General features: G+C 37.4%; 1 protein-coding gene across 4 annotated transcripts in view; it reads left to right on the top strand.

Moving 5' to 3' along the window:
- The window catches only part of NME7 (NME/NM23 family member 7), a 190540-nt gene that overhangs the window by 98611 nt on the left and 68342 nt on the right, over positions 1 to 23587 (top strand). For all 4 annotated transcript variants that reach the window (XM_069094736.1, XM_069094731.1, XM_069094734.1 and 1 more), the window contains exon 11: positions 8734 to 8841. In XM_069094736.1, the coding sequence (XP_068950837.1) occupies positions 8734 to 8841 (108 nt within the window). The remainder of the gene's footprint in view (positions 1 to 8733; positions 8842 to 23587) is intronic.

The following is a 23587-nucleotide window of genomic DNA, read 5'->3' as shown; positions in this document are numbered from 1 at the left end:
GACTCTACAAGACACCTTTTGAAGTTTTATTTTCTTTTCAGCTTTTTGGAGGGTAACTGGGTTTAAGTGACTTGTCCAAGGTCACACAGCTAGTTTTTGTGTTGTGTCTGAGGCTAGATTTGTACTCAGGTCCTCCGGATTCCAGGGCCGGTGCTCTATTCACTGCGCCACCTAGCCTCCCCTGAAGTTTTCTTGATAAAAATACTAGAGTGGTTCCCCATTTCCTTCTCCAGATCATTTTATAGATAAGGAAACTGAGGCAAACAGGGTTAAGTAACTTGCCCAGGGTCACAAAACCAGTAAGCTTCTGAGGCTGGATTTGAACTCATGAAGATGAGTCTTCCTGACTTCAAGCCCAGTGCTATCCACTGCCACCTAGCTTCCTCCATTACTTTGTGTTTGTTTTGTATTTCCTTATCTGTATACAGACAGCATCCCTTCTACCCATTCAAATACAATCTCCTCAAGACAGGAACTTTCTCATTTTTGCCCTTGTGTCTCCAAACACCTAACACAATGCCTCACTCACAGGTCAGTACTTAATAAGTGCTTGTTGAATCAAAAAGGAATTAGACCTCTTCTCCTTATTTTCAGAGTGCATGACAAGGAAGGATGGTTAGAAGGGGACAAAGATACAGACTTAGGTTGATTGTAAAGAAAATATACTAAAAGTTGAAAGCCGTCTAAAAGTGGATTGAATAGCACACTAGCCTTCGAAAGAGGCCATCTGCAGAGGACTTGACTGCCATTTCTTGGGGACATGGTGGAGAGGACTCTTGTAGAAGTAAAGGCTAGAGTCAGTGGCCCTCGGGAACTTTGGTACAAGGAAGGGTACCAAGACTACCAATTGGTGAACCAAGTCCTAGAACAGTGTCGTATGGCTAACTGCTAGACAAAGGCTAAAGGTACATCTTCGTGTGCCTTAGGGATTGAATTGCCAATCCTTTTATAATTTTTTCTGAATATTGGAATAATTACTCAACAAAAATGGTTTGTGCTGGCTACTATTTAATGCTGATGTGAGTTACTGAATAATTACTATATAATTCATTGAGAATATCTTACCTCTCAACTTATTACCCTGTGTACTGAAGACCATATCTAGCACAGCATGTGTTTCATCATGAGTGTCATATTATGGAAAGAATATTAATAAGCTAGAGGGAGATCGAAGACTGTGATACAGAAGGACCAGTTGAAGAAATTAGGGATATTTAGCCAGGAGAAGAGAAAGTGAGAGGGAAAAGTCTCCTTATCTTTAATTATTGAAAGGACTGTCATTTCCAGATTCAGTTCACATTATGCAAATAGGATATATTGGAGTGTTGGTGGTGGTAGGAGAAGAATGGTGAATGGGTAGTAGTAGGTAAAGAAATAAATCTCTTCTTGCTGTACCATAACTGGTTGCACCATTTGGAATTGGAGCAAAATTCTATTTTTTTGCATTTCCAGTTTCAGGCTACATCATTTTATCATACACAGTGCCCTAAGTTCTGATAATACAAGCAACAGCTAGTTACTTGTATTATATGTGGAAATGGGCCAGTCCAAAATCAGTCTTCAATTCTATTATATATTACAAAGTATACAAATTCAAAAAATTCATTTGTTGAGTCCTTACTGTATATTGTTGCTAACAGACAGTATTAATAATGCTCTGCTTTCCCGTCAGTAGCAGAAAAGAGAAGACTGAATTGTTGCAATGTTTAATCTGAAACAGCATTTAATCATATCTTTCAGCTTCTATAAATTTACATTACAGCTAATTTCGACTTAATGGAAAATGAGATGGCAAACCTGTCATAGTTTATAAGCTATGTTTCAGTGATTTCTAATGAGATATGTGTACTTCATGTTAATTTTCCAATGTTTCATTCACTAGTGGCCCTTTCAAATAACAGATGGTTGGCTGTTTATTTGTTTGTTTGGAGGGGGTCATTACTATTTAATATTTTGAAGAACTTTTAGAAGGATTCTTAGACAGATTCCTCTAGAGTAGGGATTCTTAACTTTTTTCCTGTCATGGATCCCTTTGGTAGCCAGGGGAAGCCTATGGACCCCCTTTCAGAATAATCTTTATTGCCTATATTAATAATTGAAGAAAATGGTAAACTTTGGTTAGACGCAAGGGTAGGGTACCTGTGGCCTTGAGGCCACATATGGCCCTCCAAGTCCTCAGGTGTAGCCTTTTGACTGAATCTAAACTTCCCCACCCCTGGGTTAGAGGATAGTAAAAATGAAGATACTTTTCCACATCCAAGGTGATTGATCTCCTGAAATCTGTCTATGGACTCTTGGGGTCCATAGACCCTAGGTTAAGAATCTTTGCTTTAGGAGTATATCCTTCAGTATTTACTTCTTATTAATAGAAATAATTCATAAAGGAAGCCAAGTAAACAAATGTTTACATGTTGTGTGGATCATCATGTTGTTTCAGCAGTGAAGTGATTTAATGTTAAACAATCCACAGGTATCTAAACAAATAAATCTTTATAAGGGTAGTTGGGGTTTTTTTGCATGAAGTATTGGTAGAGTCAATGAGAACATTTAGCACTATTCTTTTATAATTAAGTGCTAAAATTTGGAATTATGTTAATAAAGTGACTACAATGCCCACACCCTTTGACCAAGAAGAGATCCTGCTATCAAGTATATGCCCCAGCAAGGTCAACAATAAAAAGAAAAGTCCCAGATCCTTCTGTAATAGCAAGGAATTAGAAACAAAGTAGATTCCCCTCTGTTGGGGAATAGCTCAAAATTATGTTGTGTGAGTATAATGGAATGGTATTGCACTATAAGAAAAGATGAGCATAATGAAGACTGAGAAGCACAGGCTGCCATAGAGACTGATAGAAAATTAAATAAGCAATTAGTCAATAAGCATTTATTAAGTGCCAGGTTCAGTGCTAAGCACTGGGAATTCAAAAAGAGGCAAAAGACTGGCCCTCAAGAGTTCACAGTATACATAATGACTACAGCATTGTAAAAGAAAAAAAAAACAAGAATGATAAAATAGTCAAGGTTGAATGCTGCACAGTGATACCAAGCTCACTCTAAAGAAGAAATACAAGAATGCCCTTCTTTCCCTTCTTTGTAGAGGTGGGGAGGTGTGGATATGAAATACTGTATGTAATATCTTGACTGATGTGTAGGTTAATTTTGCTGAACTGGTTTTTTTTCTTCTTCTTAAAAATTCTTTGTTATAAGGGGTAGTTCTCTGGGAAAGGATGGAGAGTGATATATTGGTAAATGAAGGTGATATAAAAAAAGAGCTATCAATAAGAAAAAGAACTGCCAAGGTGTATAAAGTATCCAACTCCTGAGCACTATAAATGTATTCCATATTGTTTTTGTTGTAGGGTTTCATTCCTTATGTGTTTGTTTAGTTCCCATTGCTATGCTCTGTATGGAAATGTCAGTGATCATAAGCATCATTTCCTACTTCTTGCACACTGGCCCCAGGGACTCCTCATCCCAGACCTTGACAAGGGTCCCCTCTGGATCTCTTCTACTCAGAGGCAGAAGTTAATTCCTTCTGCCCGAGGGGCAAATGTTAATCTATGACTTGGCTTTGATCCCTAAAAATTTTTTTTTTTAAACTGGGAATTCTGTCTCAAGTCAATATATTGGGTTTGTTTTTGTTTTGTTTTAAGCAATAGGGGTTAAGTAACTTGCTCAAGGTTACACGGTCAGTTATTTCTGGGTGTGGTGCTGAGTATCTGAGCCCAGATTTGATCCCCAGTCATCCCGACACTGGAGCCAGTGCTCTTACTCACTGAGCCACCTGGCTGCCCCCTGTATATTGGTTTTGTCTAGTTATATTTTACCCAGCATATAGCTGCACTTAATCCATTAGCCAGATGACTACATATTTTTAATAGAATCAATAACCTTCCTAAATTTGGAAACTTCTTGAACGTATTGTCTTCAAATGGGAAGCACTTCTAAAACGGGCTGATCAGCAGATGGTTTCCCTCCCATGACCCTGGGCAGTTTCCTCCTTTCTCTCCCAGCCAGGGGTTCCTTTGTCCATTCAATTCGGAAGTTTTACTAAATGTTCTCTAGGGCCCTTTCCAGCTTTAGTGTTTTATGTGTATCTTCTATGAATGAAAGCTCTACATTCCTATTCTAATGTCCTCAGTTGTGGGTGAAGATGAAATGACTGAAGAAAACAAAGTCTTGATCTTCTGAGTTTATCAATTTATTAAGCAATGCTTGGCAATTGGCCAGCAAATCAGGACCAGACATCTTCAGCTTAGGCCCAGAACTGGAATAAAGGGGGAGACAGACTTTTTTATACATTAAAAATAGTTAATAAAATAAGGCCAATTAATTGAAAGGAAACAATACAACATTAGGAAACCCGATTTCTAATTGGATGAAAGATTAGGGATTTTCCAAGTTGGGAGGGGGGACAGTGAACAGATGCAATTCTCTGAATTCAGAAAAGGAGGTATCCCACCTCCCAAGTGTATGTAAACAAAGGAACATGGAAACAATAACTGATTGATTAGTAGGGGACCAGTTTTCAGATAAGACATATGGATTGCTTGAGATGTGCAGCTGTGAGAAAATTTCTTGCATCAGCCTTTGGATCTGACTTTCTAGTTAGTAACCTAGAGTAACCTAGGTCCTTGGTTAAGGGTCTCTAAACAGCAGGGAGAGGTGGTCCAGTTTCCCAGCCACTCAGTGCTAGTTTTAAACAATGTAATAAGGTTTTCTTCCAATTCCCACAATTGAAAAAAGTTTTCTCACAAGACAGAAATTGGACTAGACCCATAATTGAATAGAAACTAAGCTAGCTCCAGAATTGAGTCACAAGACAAGATGGAGTCAGTGTGGTTCACTTGATTCCCACAATCAACTGCTGCTGTCCTAATCCCCTCAATTCCCTTTCTGTTGAGAACAGAGGAAAGTTACCGTGATAGAAGTATCTTTTCACATTCCAAACATGATGGGGTCCTTAATTATCTACTGCTTTATTTTTGAAAATTACTACTCTTGCTCCACTCATGTTAATGTAAGAAATTCCTAGCGCCATGGATAAAGAATCCATTGTTTTTATTATCAGTAGTACTTAGACCTACACTCACAGAAACAGAAATATAGGTTTAAATGTAGACCACACTCTCACGTGCATGGATACAAGGTAGCAAGGATACAAGAAATGTTGCTGTAGTTGAGAGTAAAAGCTGCAGGAGGAGTTTTAATCTAGCAAATTTTCATTCTGATAACCCACCAACCAGGAAATAATGCTAATGCTGCCTTCAGTATGGGAATAATTAACTAGGCTTTTCTATGATCAGGTTATTCACGCTGTCTTTATAATCCTCATTCTATTTTATTTTTCCCAGTTTGGATTTTGGAGGTCATTTTGGGTGCTGGCATTTGCCCTTCTACTGCAGGATTACCTGAGCAGAATTTTTAGTAGTTAATGTACTTAGGACAAGCTGCACAGTAACCAAACCTTTGACTTGATTGGGGGCTGGGAGGAATGTGTCAGGAATTCAGCAGAGACTAAAAGGCTCTGCAGAGCCTCTGAAGGCAACAAGTCAACATTATGTTCCACCAGTTTCATTTTTCACAATGTGAACTGGCTGGCTGAATTCTGCAGTCACAAACAAATGTCACACATACACAGGTACATTCATGTCCAGCTTTCTAAGTGCTGGGACCTTAAGTGTTCTGATTGTCTTGTAATTATTTCTATTTACTTAAAGGGGATTATAAAACCTGGTTATTCTGAATATCATAAAGATCATAATAGATCTGTCATCTGAAAAAATTTACATACAGTCTGGCAGTAGGTGGGGAGAGAGACTAAATGGAGCCTGAGGGTTTGTTATGGAGCTATATTTTTAGGATCCTAGTAATTCTGAATTTAACATGTGTACCTGGTGCTTTAGAGATGAGAAAACCTGAGGTCATTTTATCAATATATGTACAGAAGGAAATGATTGAACTAAAATTAAAGTTTTAATTTCTAAAGGAGATAAGAGGCATCTCCTTAACATTCTGTGGTTTTACAATTGATAATTCATCTTTGGAATAATAGAAGAACAAAAGTACTTCATCATATTTTAGTCGTAGATTATTTCTTCATGAATAATTTATATAATCCAAAAATTTTGTTACTTGATTATTCTTTATCTTTTTAGTATAAAAATTTGAGAAAATTCTCTTGAGATGTATGTTTTAAAAACTATTTGAAGGTAGAGAAGCTGTTTTAACCTTATTTAAATTATAAATATATATTTCTGTGCTCTTAAACAGTGTTTATTCCCATTAATTTCAAGTGTTGAAATTTTATTTTGTTTTTGAGACTCCATGAATCCTCTGCATTTTTAAAATGAGGGCTGGGAGATAACAAGAACAAAATGGTTGCTGTTTTACTTTTTTTTTTTTTTTGGTGGGAGGATGTAGGGAGAGATTCTTGCTCAACTATAAGGGAAAGATTTCTAGTATTAGAACAGAAAACCTATCTTTGAGGTCTTGCTCCATATGATAGACATTGAGCAAGTCACTTAATCTATTTTGAGCCTCAGTATCTTCAACAATAAAATGGAGAAATATATATCCAGTCACTAAACAAGCATTTATTAAGCACTTCAATGATTTACATTGTACTAGATGCTTAGGGATACCTTTAGGAAGAATGAAACAACCTCTCCTCTTGAGAAGCTTCCATTCAAATAGGGAATGCACATAACTTCAAGATGGTTCAATACAAAATGATGAGGACAGATGGGCAGTAGCTGTTGGGGGATCAGGATGGGTTTCATGTAGAAGGTGGCATTTGAGCTATCTTGAAGGGAGAGTTTCTACTGTAAGGCTATGGTGAGGAGAGAGGGCATTCCAGGCATGGGTAGCAGTTAGTGTCCAGAGGCAGAGTTGACAGATGGAGCACAGTGTATGAGGAACAGAGAGAAAGCTAACTTGTCTGCCTATCTCTTTGGGTTGTTGAGGGACTGAAATAAGTAAATCATATCTATGAAAATGCTGGTGATAACAAGAGCTAGTAGTGTCTCTGAGATAGTATTCAAATGTAAGTCTTCCTGGCTACATGGCCAGCAGGCTAAATACTATACCATGTAGATGTGGTGGGGAGATGTAGCTGCAAAATACACCCAGGATGGCTGCTAGCACAGGTTCTTAGATCCACTTTACTAGGAAAGACAGCTGTTCAAGGGGTTAGCAATCTTTTTAAATTACATTCATTAATTCAGGAGAAAAATCATCACCCTGAATGTGAGAGAAAATCCAAACAAAGAAAATAGAGAAAATACAAGCAGAGAAATAAAGACCATCGGACAGGGCTTCTGTCTGAGAAAGGCAATACATACATAATTACCAGAGAGAGAAACACCAACATCTGGATTTTTCAAAGCGGGGGGGGGGGGGAGGAAAAAAGGGGATCCTTAAAGGCTACCCAGTGTCTCATCTGGTCAAATCACAAGAATACTCTTCCAGTGAGTGAACCCCAAAGCAAAATATTAATCTTAGAGTATAGATACCCTTTTTAGAGCCAGAGGGCATCATGACTCAGTGCCTAATTAGAAATTAACAAAAGGAGGTGGCCAGGTAGCACAGCAAGTAAGAGCACCGTCTCCAGTGTTGAGAAGACCTGGAGATCGAATCCCGGGCTCAGACGCTCAGCACCACACCCAGAAATAACTGGCCGTGTAACCTTGAGCAAGTTACTTAACCCCAATTGCTTAAAAAAAAAAAAAGAAATTAACAAAAGGTGTTAAAGCCTTCCTACAAGTAAGCCTCCCCTAAGCAAGCTTTCCTTAATGGGCTTCATGTGAGGCCTTTTAATGGGTGGGGAAGATCATATATCCCAGTGACATTACTGGAGATCAGGAAAGGATTCACATAGAAGACAGCATTTGAACAGAGCTTTGAAGGAAATAAGAGATTCTAAGAGGTAAAATACAAAGGGCCACACGTGAAAGATGGAGTGTTATATGTAAAGAGTAGTAAGATTAGCTTGGTTGGATTGCAGAGTGGAGGGAAGGGAATAATGTATAATAAGGTGGGTAAAGTAGATTGGGTGATGAAGAGCTTTAGGAGTCTAAAGGGGTCTTCAGAACAAAAAGTTTGAGAACCACTAATCTAGCACAGTGCTCTGAACACAATGGATATTTATCAAATGTTTCTTCAGTTGAGTTGAGAATAATGCACAAATAGCTTTTCTATAAATGTGAACTAATATAATTGTACAATTTATATTTTCTTTTTAACCTGTTATTGGATGCCATTAAATTGGTTCATTTTAATGAGTTACTTGAGAGTCCCATTATTGACATAAAACATAGGGTTGTAATCATTATTGAACCAGGCATATCATTTAATTCCAATTATTTTCCACACTGACAGTAGTTTAAATATATTTATGGAAGATTGTACGGTGAAAAAAACTTGCAAAGTCTTAAAATGTGGTACCTTCTTTTCCTTTGGCCATGAATTTATCAGAAATTATCATATATAGATTTTCCATAGAACATATATATGTGTATGGACATACCTATAACATTATTCACCTATATATATGGTCCATGAAAAATCTGTATATTAATGTCATATATTAGGTTACCTATATGTTAGGTTATATCTATATTGAGTTATTCAACAATATATGTTATATTTTAGGTTATTTAAGAACTTCATGTCTTTGATAATTTTCTTCCTAATATGATGCTGACTTTATTTCTATGTAAATATGTTTCATAGGAAATAGCTCGTCATCTCCGCCCTGGAACTCTCCGAGCTCTCTTTGGGAAGAGCAGAATTCAGAATGCTGTTCACTGTACTGATCTACCTGAGGATGGTCTTTTAGAGGTAAGATGCACAAGAACCAAAGTCCTCTCTAAATTCTAATCATAGTATTTTCTTAAGTAAGAAAACTTTTTAAAAATTGGTCTATGACATGACATGGTTGTTTTGCAAATGGAGTGTGAATCTGTGAAAGACCCTGTTGGTCTCAGAGAGGTCCCATGATATGCTGGGTAGAATGCTCCCTTTGGAATCCAAATTACCTGGGCTTACCTCCTGTGTCTTACACTCTCTGTGTGACTCTGGGAATGTAATTTACCCTCCTTGAGTCTTACTTTACTCATCTGTAAAACAGGGATAAAAGGGGATAATACTGCCTTTAGTATCAGTTGTTGTTATGAAGATAAGAGATAATGTATACTTTTTGCCTTGTAGACTTTGAAACCTTATCTAAAGGCCACATATTGGTTATTAGCCTTACAGGTTCATAATTAGGTTTAATAGACATTGTAATAATTCATGACTTCAAATACTTTGCTGTTAAGTGGTATATTTTAGGGCTGTGTAAGGTTGCTAAATATTTAACAAAAATTTAATCAAATAAAGATTTTTGGTAAGTATTAACTATCACTCCAAATTGTAATATGTGAAATCATCTCAAGTTAGGGTAATAAAAGCAAAGCACTATAAAATTCCATCTGTGTAGCCATTTGCCAGAATAGCCATAGCTTTTGGTTTGGTTGAACCAGTCACATTTTCCATAGATGTAAAGAACAATTGAATGGGAATCTGGGGGCAAGGCTTCCATGCCATTTGTTTTATTAACTAGCTATATAGCCTAGGATAAATAATTTTCTTTCCCTGAGCTTTAGTTTCCTCCTCTGGGTTGGACTAAAAGATAACCAGAATGCTTTTTAGCTCTAACATCTTATAATTCATATTCAACCAAGGTTCCCTTTGTAGAAAGTTTCCATCAGCCTAAACACTTGCCTATTCCAGGGAGACAAACATCTATGCCTTTAACTAGTAAACTGAATAAGGACATCCAAATTAAAAAAAACAAACCACCTGATTTCTTTTACTATTAAAGACCAGCTTCAGGGAATAGGCTATCTTAGGATGAGTCATATTCATAATAATAATAAAATAGCTGACATCTGTAGAGTGCTGAAAGGTCTTTCTAGTAGGCACTTTACATACATGGGATCCAGGGATAATGAAAACTTACCAGACCCTAAATACCCTTTAGTTTTCTTTGATGGAAGATTTATATAAGAGCTTTGAGTAACTAAGCTTTGGTCTTCTGCACAGTGATGAAAACTTGATCTTTTCTACTATTCTAAATGGTCTTATGTGGGGAATAAAGTGTATCTTGCATTTAAGAAGTCAGTGGCTGATAATCTAGGTTTACAAAAAAAAGGTAAATGAAAGAGCCATTATTCACTTTCCTGAAGGATACTTTACTGATTTATCATAAAATTCATTTAAATATAGAGTTCCTCTAATCAATTTAAAATATGGTGAAATTCATAAAAATGACATAATTTACAGAAATTATCTTTAGATACTTTTCAGAAACATGAAAGCTCTTCATAATATATAATTTTGAGAAGGAATTTTGTGCTTTATGATTATATTTCAAGAGTCTTCCAAGTACTTAAAGGTAATCTCACTCTAGTGTGTAGTGCAGAGGGATGCAAAACACAAATGCAATAATTCTGACTATATACAAATACTGCATACCACTTAGACCAGACCAGGGTTCTTGAGTTGGGCTATGTGAACTTTTTTTTTTAAACAATTTTTGATAATTATTAAATAATTAACAACTGTATTACTATAATTTTTATAACTTTTCCAGGATAACCATTTGTTTAAGTTATCCAAACTTGATTAAATAAAAGCATTTATACTGCTAGCTAATAGTGTAAAATTAAAAAAACTGTAAAATATGAAAATAATATAATTTGCTATTCATTTGATTTAAACCCTATTTTGTTAACTTTAAAGTTTTTCAAAATATTTCCATTAAATAAAGTTCTTATTATATTTTAAATTCAGTATGAGTGACTAATTTCATTATTTTTGATTCCTAGTTTATCAATTTTTTTTATAAAAACTAAAAGATTTCAAAAAAATTAGATCAAGAAGTTAGGCTATCTATCTTATCCACTTGTTACTAAAGGAAAAAAATCATTTACTGGTGGCACAATTGTTTGTGATATCCAGCTAAGGAGGGCCAGTCTTTCTGTTTTCCTCTAGCTGGTGAGGAAGAAGGGCAGAAAAAACTGGTACTTGATCTCATTGAGGCCTAATGGCTGCAGCTGCTGTGGTGTGGCTGCCTCCAGAGCTCCTGGCCTGTAGATTGTAGGGGGACCAAGCAACCATTGAGAGGGTAATCTCTCTTGCTTTTACCTGCTTGGATCTGGGACACAGTCTTGGGTGGTAGTCCTGGGGTAAGAAACGCCAGTGTGCCAGAGCTTGTGTTGGCTGTAGAGAGGGTGCCCTCCTCAGACTTCTGACAGCATTTGTGAAAACCTCAGCAATCTGGTACACAGCCCTCTCCATTCTGTTCTACCATAGTTTTACCATAGAGTTCTACCATAGCAAAGAGCTCAAAAGTCAAGTAATTGGCTGGCAAGATGAGCAAGTAGAGGAAGCACAGTCAGACCATAGAATCCTTCTTTGGGGACAAGAAGGATCAAAACATGGAACCAGAAGAAAAACCAAGTCAAAACTCCTGCATCAAAAGCTTCCAAGAGGGGTGGCTAGGTGGCGCAGTGAATAGAGCACCAGCCCTGGAGCCAGGAGGACCTGGGTTCGAATCCAGACTCAGACACTTAACACAAAAAATAGCTGTGTGACCTTGGGCAAGTCACTTAACCCCAATTGCCCTCCAAAAAGCAAAAAAAAAAAAAGCTTCCAAGAAAAATATGAATTGCTTACAGGCCATGGAGGAGCTCAAGAAGAATTTTGAAATTCAAGTGAGAGAAGTGGAGGAAAAATTGGAAAGAGAAATTAGAATAATGCAAGAAAATCATGAAAAGTGTGTCAACAGCCTGCTAAAGGAGATCCAAAAAAATACTAAAGAAAATAACACATTTAAAAGTAGACTATCTCAAATAGAAAAAGAGGCCCAAAAAGCCAACGAGGAGAAGAATGTCTTAAAAAGTCAAATTGCCCAGATGGAAAAGGAATTTCAAAAACTCACTGAAGAGAATAATTCCTTCAAAATTAGATTGGAGCCAATGGAAGCTAATGACTTTATGAGAAATCAAGATACTATTAAACAGATCCAAACAAATGAATGAATAGAAGGCAATGTAAAATATCTCATTGGAAAAACCACTTACCTGGGAAATAGATCCAGGAGAGATAATTTAAAAATTATTGGACTACCTGAAAGCCATGATAAAAAAAGAGCCTAGACATCATCCTTCAAGAAATTTTCAAGGAAAATTTCCCTGATATTCTAGAACCAGAGGGCAAAATAGAAATGGAAAGAATTCACTGCCCGCCTCTTCAAAAAGATCCCAAAAAGAAAACTCCTAGGAATATCATAGCCAAATTCCAGAGTTCCCAGGTCAAGGGGAAAATATTACAAGCTTTCAGGAAGAAATAATTTGAGTACTGTGGAAACACAATCAGGATAACACAAGATCTAGCAGCTTCTACATTAAGGGATTGAAGGGCTTGGAATATGATATTCCAGAGATCAAAGGAGCTAGGATTAAGACCAAGAATCACCTACCCAGCAAAACTGAGTATAATGTTTCAGGGGAAAATATGGTAATTCAATGAAATAGAGGACTTTCAAGTATTCTTGATGAAAAAACCAAAGCTGAACAGAAAATTTGACTTTCAGATAGAAGAAGCAAGAGAAGCATGAGAAGGTAAACAGGAAAAAGAAATCATAAGGAACTTATTAAAGTTGAACTATTTACATTCCTACATGGAAAAGCAATAATTGTAACTCAACATATATGTATGTATAGGAGGGTATATATATGTATAAATGCATATATGAGTGTGTGTATGCATGTACATGTATACATAGACAGAGGACACAGGATTAGTTGAATAGGAAGGGATGATATCTAAAAAATTAAGAGGTGAAAGAAGAATATCATGGGGAAAAGAGGAAGGGAGAGATAGAATCGGGTAAATTATCTCATATAAAAGAGGCAAGAGAAAACTGTTACAATGGAGGGAAAGAGCAAGAAAGTGAAAGGGAATGGATCAACCTTACTCTCATTGAATTTGGCTTAAGGAGGGAATAACCTACACACTCAATTGGGTATGTTACCCTAGAGGAAAGTAGGGGAAAGGGAATAAGAGGGGGGATGATAGAAGGGAGGGCAGATTGGGGGAGAGGGTAGTTAGAAACACATACTTTTGAAAAGGGACAGGGTCAAAGTAGAAGACAGAATAAATGGGGTGGGGATAGGATGGAGGGAAATATAGTCTTTAACAATATAACCACTATGGAAACGTTTTGCATAACTATGCATGTATAACCTCTGTTGAATTGTTTGTCTTCCCAGTGGGGATGGGTGAAGAGGGAATAAGGGAAATAATCTGAAAATTTAAGTTTTAAAAACAAATGTTAAAAAAAATTGTTTTTTACATGCAGCTGGGAAGTAAAATATATAGGCACTAGATTATAGAAATCATCTTGCCCTTCTAGAAAGTTGAGGGGGAAGGGAGAGGATATAAGAGAGAGCAGATTGGGGGAAGGGGTATTCAGTAGGCTTTCTATCTTGGGATAGGGATAGGGGAAAGACGGGGAGAAAATTTGTAACTCAAAATCTTGTGGAAATGAATGTTGAAAACTAAAAATAAATAAAGAAAAGAAGTCATTAAAAAAAGAGCAGAGGTCAGAGGTGTGAGCAGTGCAATGAAGAAGAACAATAAAAACTTATAAGTACATGTTAGCACAGCTGGAAGCATCAGGAGAATATCATTTAGATACTGGATGTCAACCATACACAGCTTCAAAATGTTAACATCAGAGGAATCATCTTTGTGAGAAAAAGCACAGACCCTCTGGTCCCAGTTATAATTAAGTGATTGGCACCCCCATATTGGTCAGCTCAGAAACAAAGACCTGAAAGTTCTCATCGGTCTGTGCCAGAACGACCATCATGGGGATCCCAGCCACCTTTCTCCATATGTAGAACCCAATTAGGACCTGCATTGTGGTTTTGTTGGGCTTTTTTGCAATGTCCTGGATCCTGGAGTCAGACAGGAGAGAACAGTTCCTCAAGCTTGACCTGTGGCCTCATTCTGGTAGACATAGGCACAGCCAATGTGGTAGTATTTCATATCTATTTCAGTCTTCACTGCTTTGGGCACTTTGCCTGGAGAGGACTTCCATGGAACTGATCCCATGATGGGAATCTCTGTGTTGTTTAGTACTAGGAAGGTAGCCACAATGCCCACCCTCTGCAGACACTGACTATCCAGTGCACACTGTTAATTATTTTTTTAAAAAAGCAGTTATTAAGTGGATTGTTGTTTAACAACATTGGGTATTGTCTTTATTGTTTTTTGAAGATAGAATCTAATTTTTTTTGGCACCTTGACAGGTCTTAATTTACCAATATGCAGTTAGGCTGTCACATTTGTAAGTCTCCCAGATTCTAGTTATGGATGGTTTATCTTTTAATATATGAATATTTAACATATATTTACATATGTTTATGCACACAAATATATAAATATATGCATATACAACATATGCCTTAATAGCCAAAAACTTCAGTAATACTTTTGGGACACCATGCAAATATAGGCATGCGCGCATGCACACAAGGGTATGGCTTTTAAAGCCCAACCATCTGCTGCCCCCAGTTTGTAACTGTCTAATTAGTTCAGCCTTATGTCATGCTGCTTCTCACTGTGACTCATTTATTTCATCTAGGTCAGCCTCCTCACTGCTTTGGGCATCCACCATTTCTATTCCTCTCTTCTTGTCTATGTTTATGTTGTTTTCTGTGTTTGTTATACCTTCCTTCATGGTCCAGCGCAAGTCTGCTTCATTCATGAGCTCTTCCCTAAGTATTCTAGCCTACATTGCTCTGTCCTTTGAGGGATATAATGTCTAGGGCAGGAACTTCCACAATGCTGGGTGAATATTTCTTGAGTCACCTTTTCATACCATAGGGCTGGTAGTTATTACTCGTCTTTCCAAATGAGCAGGGAGTGCAAATTGAGGACATGATGCTTGTCTGTCAGATTTGGAGCGTGGAAATGGAGTATGCTACCCTGTAGACCCTTCAGCTGTACATTTCCAGAACTGCTGATACAGAATACTGCACCCAGATGGTTAGACCAGAGCAAAGGAGAACTTGGGTCCTCATAAGACCATCTGACTTTACTCATTATTTGCTCCAACCCTCTTATTTTTAAAGGGGAGGAAAATGAGACTCAGAGAAGTGAGGTAATTTGCTCAGGGTTACCCTGGTCATAAGTGACAGAGCCAAGATTCGAACTCAGTTCCTTTGCCTCCAAATCCAAAACTCCTTCAGATATATTACATAGAATAATCTGCCTCTTCTGCATCCATGCAAACAACAGTACAGGGCTGGGCATTCCAGTAAGATCCTTGGGTATGGGTACTGGTTTGTTCATAATTCAGTTCAAAAAGTATTGACCAAGGGCCAAGTATAAATCCATTGTCCTTTGTACTGGGCTGTGCTGCCTCAAAGAGTAGCTGGGAAGGTTTTATTAGGTTATCAAATTGTAGTCCCTAATGGCCCATGACTACTTCCTGGCCACTGATTAGTTTTCTCTAGATAAAAGATCCTTGGACTAAGGACAGCCTGTCACAAGCAACCCTCATGTTCTTGTTGTGGCCTGAATGTTTTGTGTTAGTCCAGCTACTCTCATGAAGTCTCAGTCTCATATCTAACTTGCCAACTTTAAAAAAAAGAAAAAACTTCTTCAATTTTTATATATGTGTATATATTTATATTTGTATAAGTGTGTGTGAGTGTGTGTATTTTTCTACATAGATAAACATAGAGGTATTTATATACATACACGTATGCATCTTTTTGAAATTCACTGATATGGTATTTCAGGAGTTCTATTTCTTTCTACCAGATTATCACAAAATATGGAACAAATTTGTCCAGTTTGTCTACGTTGTTTTTTTTTTTTAGTCCATGGAAATGTTCGTTTTAGCCTTCATGTTTTCATAGAGGTGCATAACACCAGATCATTGGAATAGTTGTACTACATATTTAACCTGTACTGCACAGATAAGTCCAGAGGCCATTGATAAAAGCCATCTTGCAGTGTTCTTACTGCACCCTAAGCACAAGCTTTCTTTGTTTTGCCACCTTCCCAATCTACCAAACCACAAACCGGAATGCCTTAAGCACATGTTAAATACTGTGTATCCTGGAATTGGCATTTTTGTAATGTTATTCACTGTGGACTATAGAAATGAATGTAGTTAGGGTTTTTTTTTAAGATTGGTTAGTTAATAACTAAGGTAAAAATGAAGCATGCTGCTCTACATGAAATGAAGAAGTATGGACTCAGTTAACCTCAGGAGAATCATCTCTTGGGATGATAGGTTGTGTAGTGGATAGAGTAACTGTAGTCCGGGGGACCTACATTCAAATCTGGCCTCAGACACTTACTAGCTGTGTGACCCTGGGCAAATAACTTAACCCTGTTTGCCTCAATTTCCTCACCTGTAAAATGAGCTGGAGAAGGAAATGGCAAATCACTCTAGTATTTTTGCCATGAAATTCCCAAATAGGATCACAAAAAGTTGGACATGACTGAATAACAACAACAGAAGCATCTCATAATGACATCATTCAGCCTTTAAGAGAACCTCCCAAAATACTACCAATAAAAGAATATATTTAGATAATGTTTTCAAAAATTTCTATCAGGAATTTTTACAGTCTATGTCAGCTTTCCATTTTAGTGTATGACAAATCTCTCAGACCAGAAAATCTTCATATTGAATGTCAAATCTTTTATGATGAAACTTGAGTAGTCTCATTCTTTGTTTGGGGAACATGAAATAGAGGGGGCCAGTGTCCTCTCTGTCATAGGATCTGACTTGTGCATATACCCTTGAAGTATGTCACACAGAAATTTTACCATGTGCTGGATATTGAACATAGTAATGATGAATCTCCTAGGACTTTGATTCTAGCTTGGCTGCTCAATAAATCCCCCCAGTAAGGTACCTTCTTCTCTATAATTTATGTTATTTCCTTCCTATATATGTTATGGAGTCTGGAGTTCAATGGATGGTCATGCTTTCATGTGGAGCTTAGATATTGTTTTGGGGAGGTCAAAGGAAAGCATGCTTTATGCTTTTCCATTCGTCCTCCCAAGAGTTTATGACTCTGATGACATTAATGGAAGTCTTGGGAGGAAGACCCCCATCTTTCTAATTCTGCTTAGATATCCAACAATTGGACAATCCTGTCAAAATTTGGTTGCCTGGAAAAGTTCAAAAGTATTGTATGCCAGTTCCATGACAGCATGCTTGCACAGGTTCTGGATAGTAGATGATGCTCTCATACCTTCCCAGTCACCAATGGAGTGAAGAAGAGCTGTGTGCTCACTCCCATGCTTTTTAACATGGTGTTTTCAGCAATGTTGTTAGATGCCTTTACTGAGTACAGCATCAAGGTAAGCTACTGTACTCATGGGAAATTAGTTAACTTGAAAAGGCTACCAGCCAAGACTAAAGTGGAGGGAGAGTTGGTGCATGACTTTTTGTTTGCAGATGATTCTGCACTCATTGCAGCCCCTGAGGCTAAGATGAAACAGAATATGAATTGATTTTCTGCTACTTGTGCTAATTTTGACCTGACAATCAACACCAAGAAAGTAGAGTTTCTCCACAAGCCAGCACCTTACCATCCATGTGTGGAACTGTCAGTTAAAGCAAATGGAGAGATTTGGAACGCTGTGGATAGGTTTTCTTACTTTGGCAGTATCCTCTTCAGAGATGTCCACACAGGTGGTGAGGTTGATGCACGCATTGCCACAGCTAGCTCAGTGCTCGGGAGGTTCCGAAGAAAAGTGTGGGAGAGAGGAGGCGTTAGGTCGCCTAACAAACTGAAGGTCTACAGAGCCGTTGTGATGGCCTTATTGTGGTATGCCTGTGAAACCTAGACAGTCTACCAGCGTCATGCCAGGAAACAATTGCTTTCATTTGAATCATCTTAGGGGGATTCTGAAGATCACCTGGCAAGATAAGTTACTGTACACTGAGGTCCTTTCTTGAGCTGAAAATGCCAGACATTCAAACTCTACTGCAGAGAGTGAAGGTCTGGTGGACTGGCCAAAATGTTCAAATAGCAAATGTATGTTTGTCTAAAAGACTATTTTTGGAGAACTCACACAGACAAGTGCTCACACAGAGGTCAGAAGAAATGATACAAAGACACTCTCTAGGTCTCTCTGAAGAACTTTAAAATTGATGATGAGACATAGGAGACACTGGCACAAGACCATCCATCATGGTGGGCGTGTATCAAAGAAAGCTCTGTGCTCTATGAACAAAGCAGAATTGCAGTAGCTCAAAAGAAATGTGAGATGTGCAAATTTAGAGACATCTCCACTCCAAATATTTATATGTACTATTTGTGCCTGAACTGTGGTGGAGCCTTGTGAGCTCATTCTGGTCTGATCAGCCACAGTTGGACACATTGTGCCTTGACCCTGACACAGTGATGTCAACCACCAATCAGATATTCAGCACTTTCTTAGAAAGGCCACATTCCTTACACTTTTACTTTAAATTATAGGTATTAATATGTAGGATATTTTTAGCTTTTTGGAATAATTTTTGTTTCTATGTGGCCATTTGCTATTTAAGTATAATTAAAAGTCTTCCTGTTTAACGTATATGTAGGTGGTCACTAATTCATGTACATAGCTAGGTCCCTCTGAAAAGCTATAGTCACTAATTATTTTCATAATCCTCTTGTAAAGTTGCCAGACGACAGTGTGCATATTTATATTCTATATAGAATTCTATTCATCCATCTAGTTAATATTTAAATTGTAGAGTCTAGTAAAAAAAAATAAGAGCCCCTAAATTTTTACAGAGAACATAGGCTCTTTGGATCGCCTTATGTAAACTTTGTCTCCCGTAGGTCTAGTATAATGCTCTATACACAGTGGACATTGGGTAATTTCCCCCATCCAGGCTACATGCTCTTGTGGCGATTGATTACTCAGGACCTGCAGGGGCCTTCACTAAATTCTGTGGGGGATTCAGGTAAAGTTACTGCTCAGTTCCTTCTCTGAAGAACCTTCCCATGAATCACAGATACATAAGAGGATGAACATGATTTGGCTTTCAGAGAACAGGGAAGGTGACGTGAGCAAAACCAGGCTGGTTTGTTTGGGAGATAGTAGATTGATCTCGCTGGAGCAGAGAGGGCTCATGTAGGGGAATATTGTGAGATGATATAGAAAAGGTCAGAATATGGGTCCAGATTATGGAGGCCTTTTAAAGTCAGACCAAAAGATATATAATTTACATAATGGGTAATGGTCTCAGGAAGTAATATGAAGAAAATGGTATGTTAGAGAGATCAATCTGGCTGATTGCATGCATCGTGGATTGGAAGGGAGAGCAGTGGGAGGAAGATAGTGTGATACTCCAGTCAAGGAGTAATTATGACCTGGACTATGATGGTGGCATGTAGGAATGCTCTTGTACCTCAAGAATGTATTTTTGCAGTTTATTTCCACCATACTGCAAAAGTAGAAAATGACGTAACAAGTCCAATAAAACAGTTCCTCTCAGGCTTAAACTGGATAAATGAATGAATTTTATTTGTTGTTCACTAAATCCAAAGCACAGATAGACCTGGAATAAAATGATTTTTGAAAGGTAGTAGGAGATGGTTATTCTTTCTATGTTATAACCAATCTTAAATGTTTGTATTTTTCCACTTGAGGAACAAAATATGTCCCTTTAGAAGGAACTCCAGGGTCAGCATACAGATTGCTAGAATCAATGAAATAACAAGCCTAAATTTAGTTCTCCTTGTTTTTGTTTTCTTGACCCCTCCTCTCTTCTTATCCTCTCTTTTGATCCTAGCAATTAAATGAGACATGTGCATAATTTCTTTGCAATGAAAATTAGGGGTAAAAGTAAGAAAGCCTATAACAAATGTTTTATGTAGGAGAGATCTTCCTTGATTTTATTGTTTATAAAGAAGTTACAGAAATATAGAACCTGATATCTCTACCTATTTCATGCTTCTCCTGATCAAATGATGATTTAATAATCCTGACTTTTAAATAAATAATAATAGTGATGATAACGAACTTCTAGCATGTATGATTTAGTGTGCAAAGTGCTTTTTAATTATCTCATTTGATCCTCACAACAGTCCTGTAATTTGGTGCTGTTATGATCCTTATTTTATAGATGAGGAAACTGAAGCAACCAAAGGTTAAATGAGTAGTCCAGGGTCTCGCAGATAGTGTCAGAAGCTGGATTTGAACTCAAGTTTTCTTGACCATGGGCCCGGCACTCTGTGCCACCTCGCTGCCTAAAAATATGATCAATTCATTATTTTGCCTAGTAACGATGTGGATACAGTGAGGTTAGCATAGATACTTGAAGTTCAGAAAGAATGCAGAAATCATTATTTGCCCATTAATGCATACATCCAGTTCTTTTTCTCTTAAAGCATATTTCCCCAGTGTTCTAATAAAATAACCCTAAATAAATATTTTAAAAGATTTGGACAGTTCCTGGTGTCTAAGAAGCCCCCAAACATAAATTACTGGAAAGATATATATAATATATAACAGTAAACACAAAATGATTATGTGGCCTAAATATTAAAGATCATATAATAAAAATTAAAAGAGAACCCAGATCAGGTAATCTCAGGCTTAGGGGCTGAATTCTTAACCAAATAAGAGACATAGGCAACAACAAAAGATAAAATAAATAGTTTCAGTTACATGAAATTGAAAAGCTTTTGCACAAACCAAATTAATGCAGCTAATATAATGGACATAGTCATTGGGGATTTTATGTATTTTAAAAGAAATACATAAGAACAAAAGCTACCCTCAATAGATAATTGATCAAAAAGGATATGAACAAATGGTACCCAAAAGAAGGATTACAAATTATCACCCATATCCCATATGGAAAAATATTCAATTCAAAAATATTCAAATAATAAAAGAAATACAATTTAAAATGAGGCTGGGGTTTCACCCAGCAAATTGACAAAGATGACAGAGGAAAATAATTGATGTTAGAAGGGTTATAGAAAAACAGGTACACTTATGCATTTCTGGTGGAGCTATGATTTGGTATAATCATTCTGCAAAGGCATTTTGAATTAGGCAAAGAAACCAGTCATTCAGTCAGGAAGTATAAACATGTAACAGACTGTGTGCCAGTGCTGGGGGTACAAAGTGTAAAAACTGTCTCTCTCTCAAGGGGTTTACATTCTAATGGGGAAGACAGTCTATAGTTTATAGTATATACAAGATAAATGCAGAGTAGATGGAAGATAACTTCAGAGAATAAGGCACTAGGGACCAGAAAGGTCCTCTAGTAGAAGGCAACTTGAATCTTAAAGGCAGCTAGGGAAATTAGGAGAGAAGGGATGAATGATGAGGGACTGCATTCCAGGCATAGGGACCAACCTATGTAAAGCAAAGAGAGAGGAAATGGAGTATTGTGTGTTTTGGATCATTGAGTGTGTGAAAAATGAATGATCATTAAACTCAGAGTACAGTTTGCCTAAGATTTGTAATGTGTGAAAAGACTGGAAAGATGGAAAGTGGCCATTTTATGAAGAACAATTTATATTTTATGATAGAGGTAACATGGAACCACTGGAATTTATTGATTAGTGATTGACATATCTCTGTATTAATGCCTTGCAATTCATCTAGATGCTGGCTGCCCCCAGAAAATCTGATTTCTCTTCTCCTGATTCAGGATATTCTCCGTGGAGACAGAACACTCTCTCAGAGGAAGTGGTCTCCCTGGGCGCTAAATCCCTGCAGATATTGTAAGATCCCCATCTCCTATTACAGAATATCTCTCCTCTTTTGGGGAATGTTCTTCAGTGAAGTTCCCTCCCCCCTGCATACACACTGAATTGAGATCTTCCCCTTATTCTGTTTAGTCCCTTTTTTTGGCACCTCATCCATTGTCCTGAAATCTCCTCTTCGTGCTAAGAGACTTCATGAAATGTTTTCCCTTTCTTATTTACCATTGACTTGGTTTAGGTATATTGTCCTTTTTCTAAGTTGACTACGTCCTCTCTCTCTTTTTATGCAACATGCTATTCTCTAGTTACTTCCACAAAATACATTGACTCACTTGTATTGGGTGAGTGTGAGGTTTTCTTCACAGTGTTTCAGGCCTGTTCCTCCACCATCATGTCTTCAAGTTCTGCTTTAATTTTTTTTTTTTAGTGATTTAAAATGCTTTATTAACTTCTGATTTACATCATTCTTTTCCGCCAGATTTTGAGTTACAAATTTTCTCCCCATTTTTCCCCCACCCATCCCCCCAAAACAGCAGTCCCACAGGATATCCCCACCTCCAATCTGCTCTCTCCCATATTTTCTCCCATATCTGTTTCGACTTTTCCATTGGATCTCTATGCCTCAGTGCCTGTATATCTTATTTCTTAATTACATGTAAGATGGTATTAATAATAGTATATATATATATATATACATACACACACACACACATATATATATATATTTGAATATTTGATTTTAAAACTTTCAATTCCAGATTCATTCCCTTCCCCCCCTGCCACCCACCCCCACTGGGAAGACAAGCAGTTCAGTATAGGTTGTACATGTATGGCTAATGAAAAACAATAACGTAGTAGATATATTGTAAAAGACTGACTATATTTCTCTCCCTCCTATCCCACCTCCCACTTGTTCTATTCTCTACTTTGATCCTGTCCCTTTTCAAAAGTGGGTACTTCCAACTTCCCTCCCCCCAGCCTCTCCTCCCTTCCATCATCCCCCCTCTCATCGCCTTTCCCCCCTATTCTCCTGGAGGGTGAGATCCCCTATTTAGTGTGTATTTCACTCCCTCCTCAAGCCAGATTCAATGGGAATAAGGTTGACCCCATTCCCTTTTGCCTTCCTATTCTTCCATTGTAACCATTTTCCCTTGCCTCTTCTGTATGAGATAGTTTGCCCCAATCTGTCTCTCCCCATCTCCTCTCATTATATTCCTCTTACCTCTTAATTTCACCTTTTAAGTATCATCCCTTCCTGTTAAATTGGTCCTGTGCCCTCTATCTATGTATACCTGTAAACATATATACACACATTCACATATGTATTCATATGCCCATATACCCTCATATATATATATATTTCTAATCCCTTCAACTACTGAGGAAAGTTTCATAAAATACAATTATTTTTTTTCCATGTAGAAATGTTAATAGTTTAACTTTGATAAGTTCCTTATGATTTCTTTTCCCTGTTTACCTTCTCATGCTTCTCTTGCTTCTTGTATCTGAATGTCAGATTTTCTGTTCAACTCTGGTTTTTTCAGCAAGACTGCTTGAAAGTCCTCTATTCCACTGAATGACCAAATTTTACCCTGAAACATGATACTCAGTTTTGCTGGGTAGGTGACTCTTGGTTTTAGTCCCAGCTCCCTTGACCTCCAGAATATCACATTCCAGGCCCTTCGATCCCTCAGTGTAGAAGCTGCCAGATCCTGGGTTATTCTGATTGTGTTTCCACAATATTCAAATTGTTTCTTCCTGGCTGCTTGTAATATTCTCTCCTT

The sequence above is a fragment of the Petaurus breviceps genome, unplaced genomic scaffold, assembly GCF_028583685.1.
Source record: "Petaurus breviceps papuanus isolate PSGF00001 unplaced genomic scaffold, PetGlider_PUasm1.0 220, whole genome shotgun sequence".
Classification (NCBI taxonomy): Eukaryota; Metazoa; Chordata; class Mammalia; order Diprotodontia; family Petauridae; genus Petaurus; species Petaurus breviceps.
The sequence above is the reverse complement of the archived record's forward strand: the minus strand, read 5'-3'. Positions and strand labels throughout refer to the sequence as shown.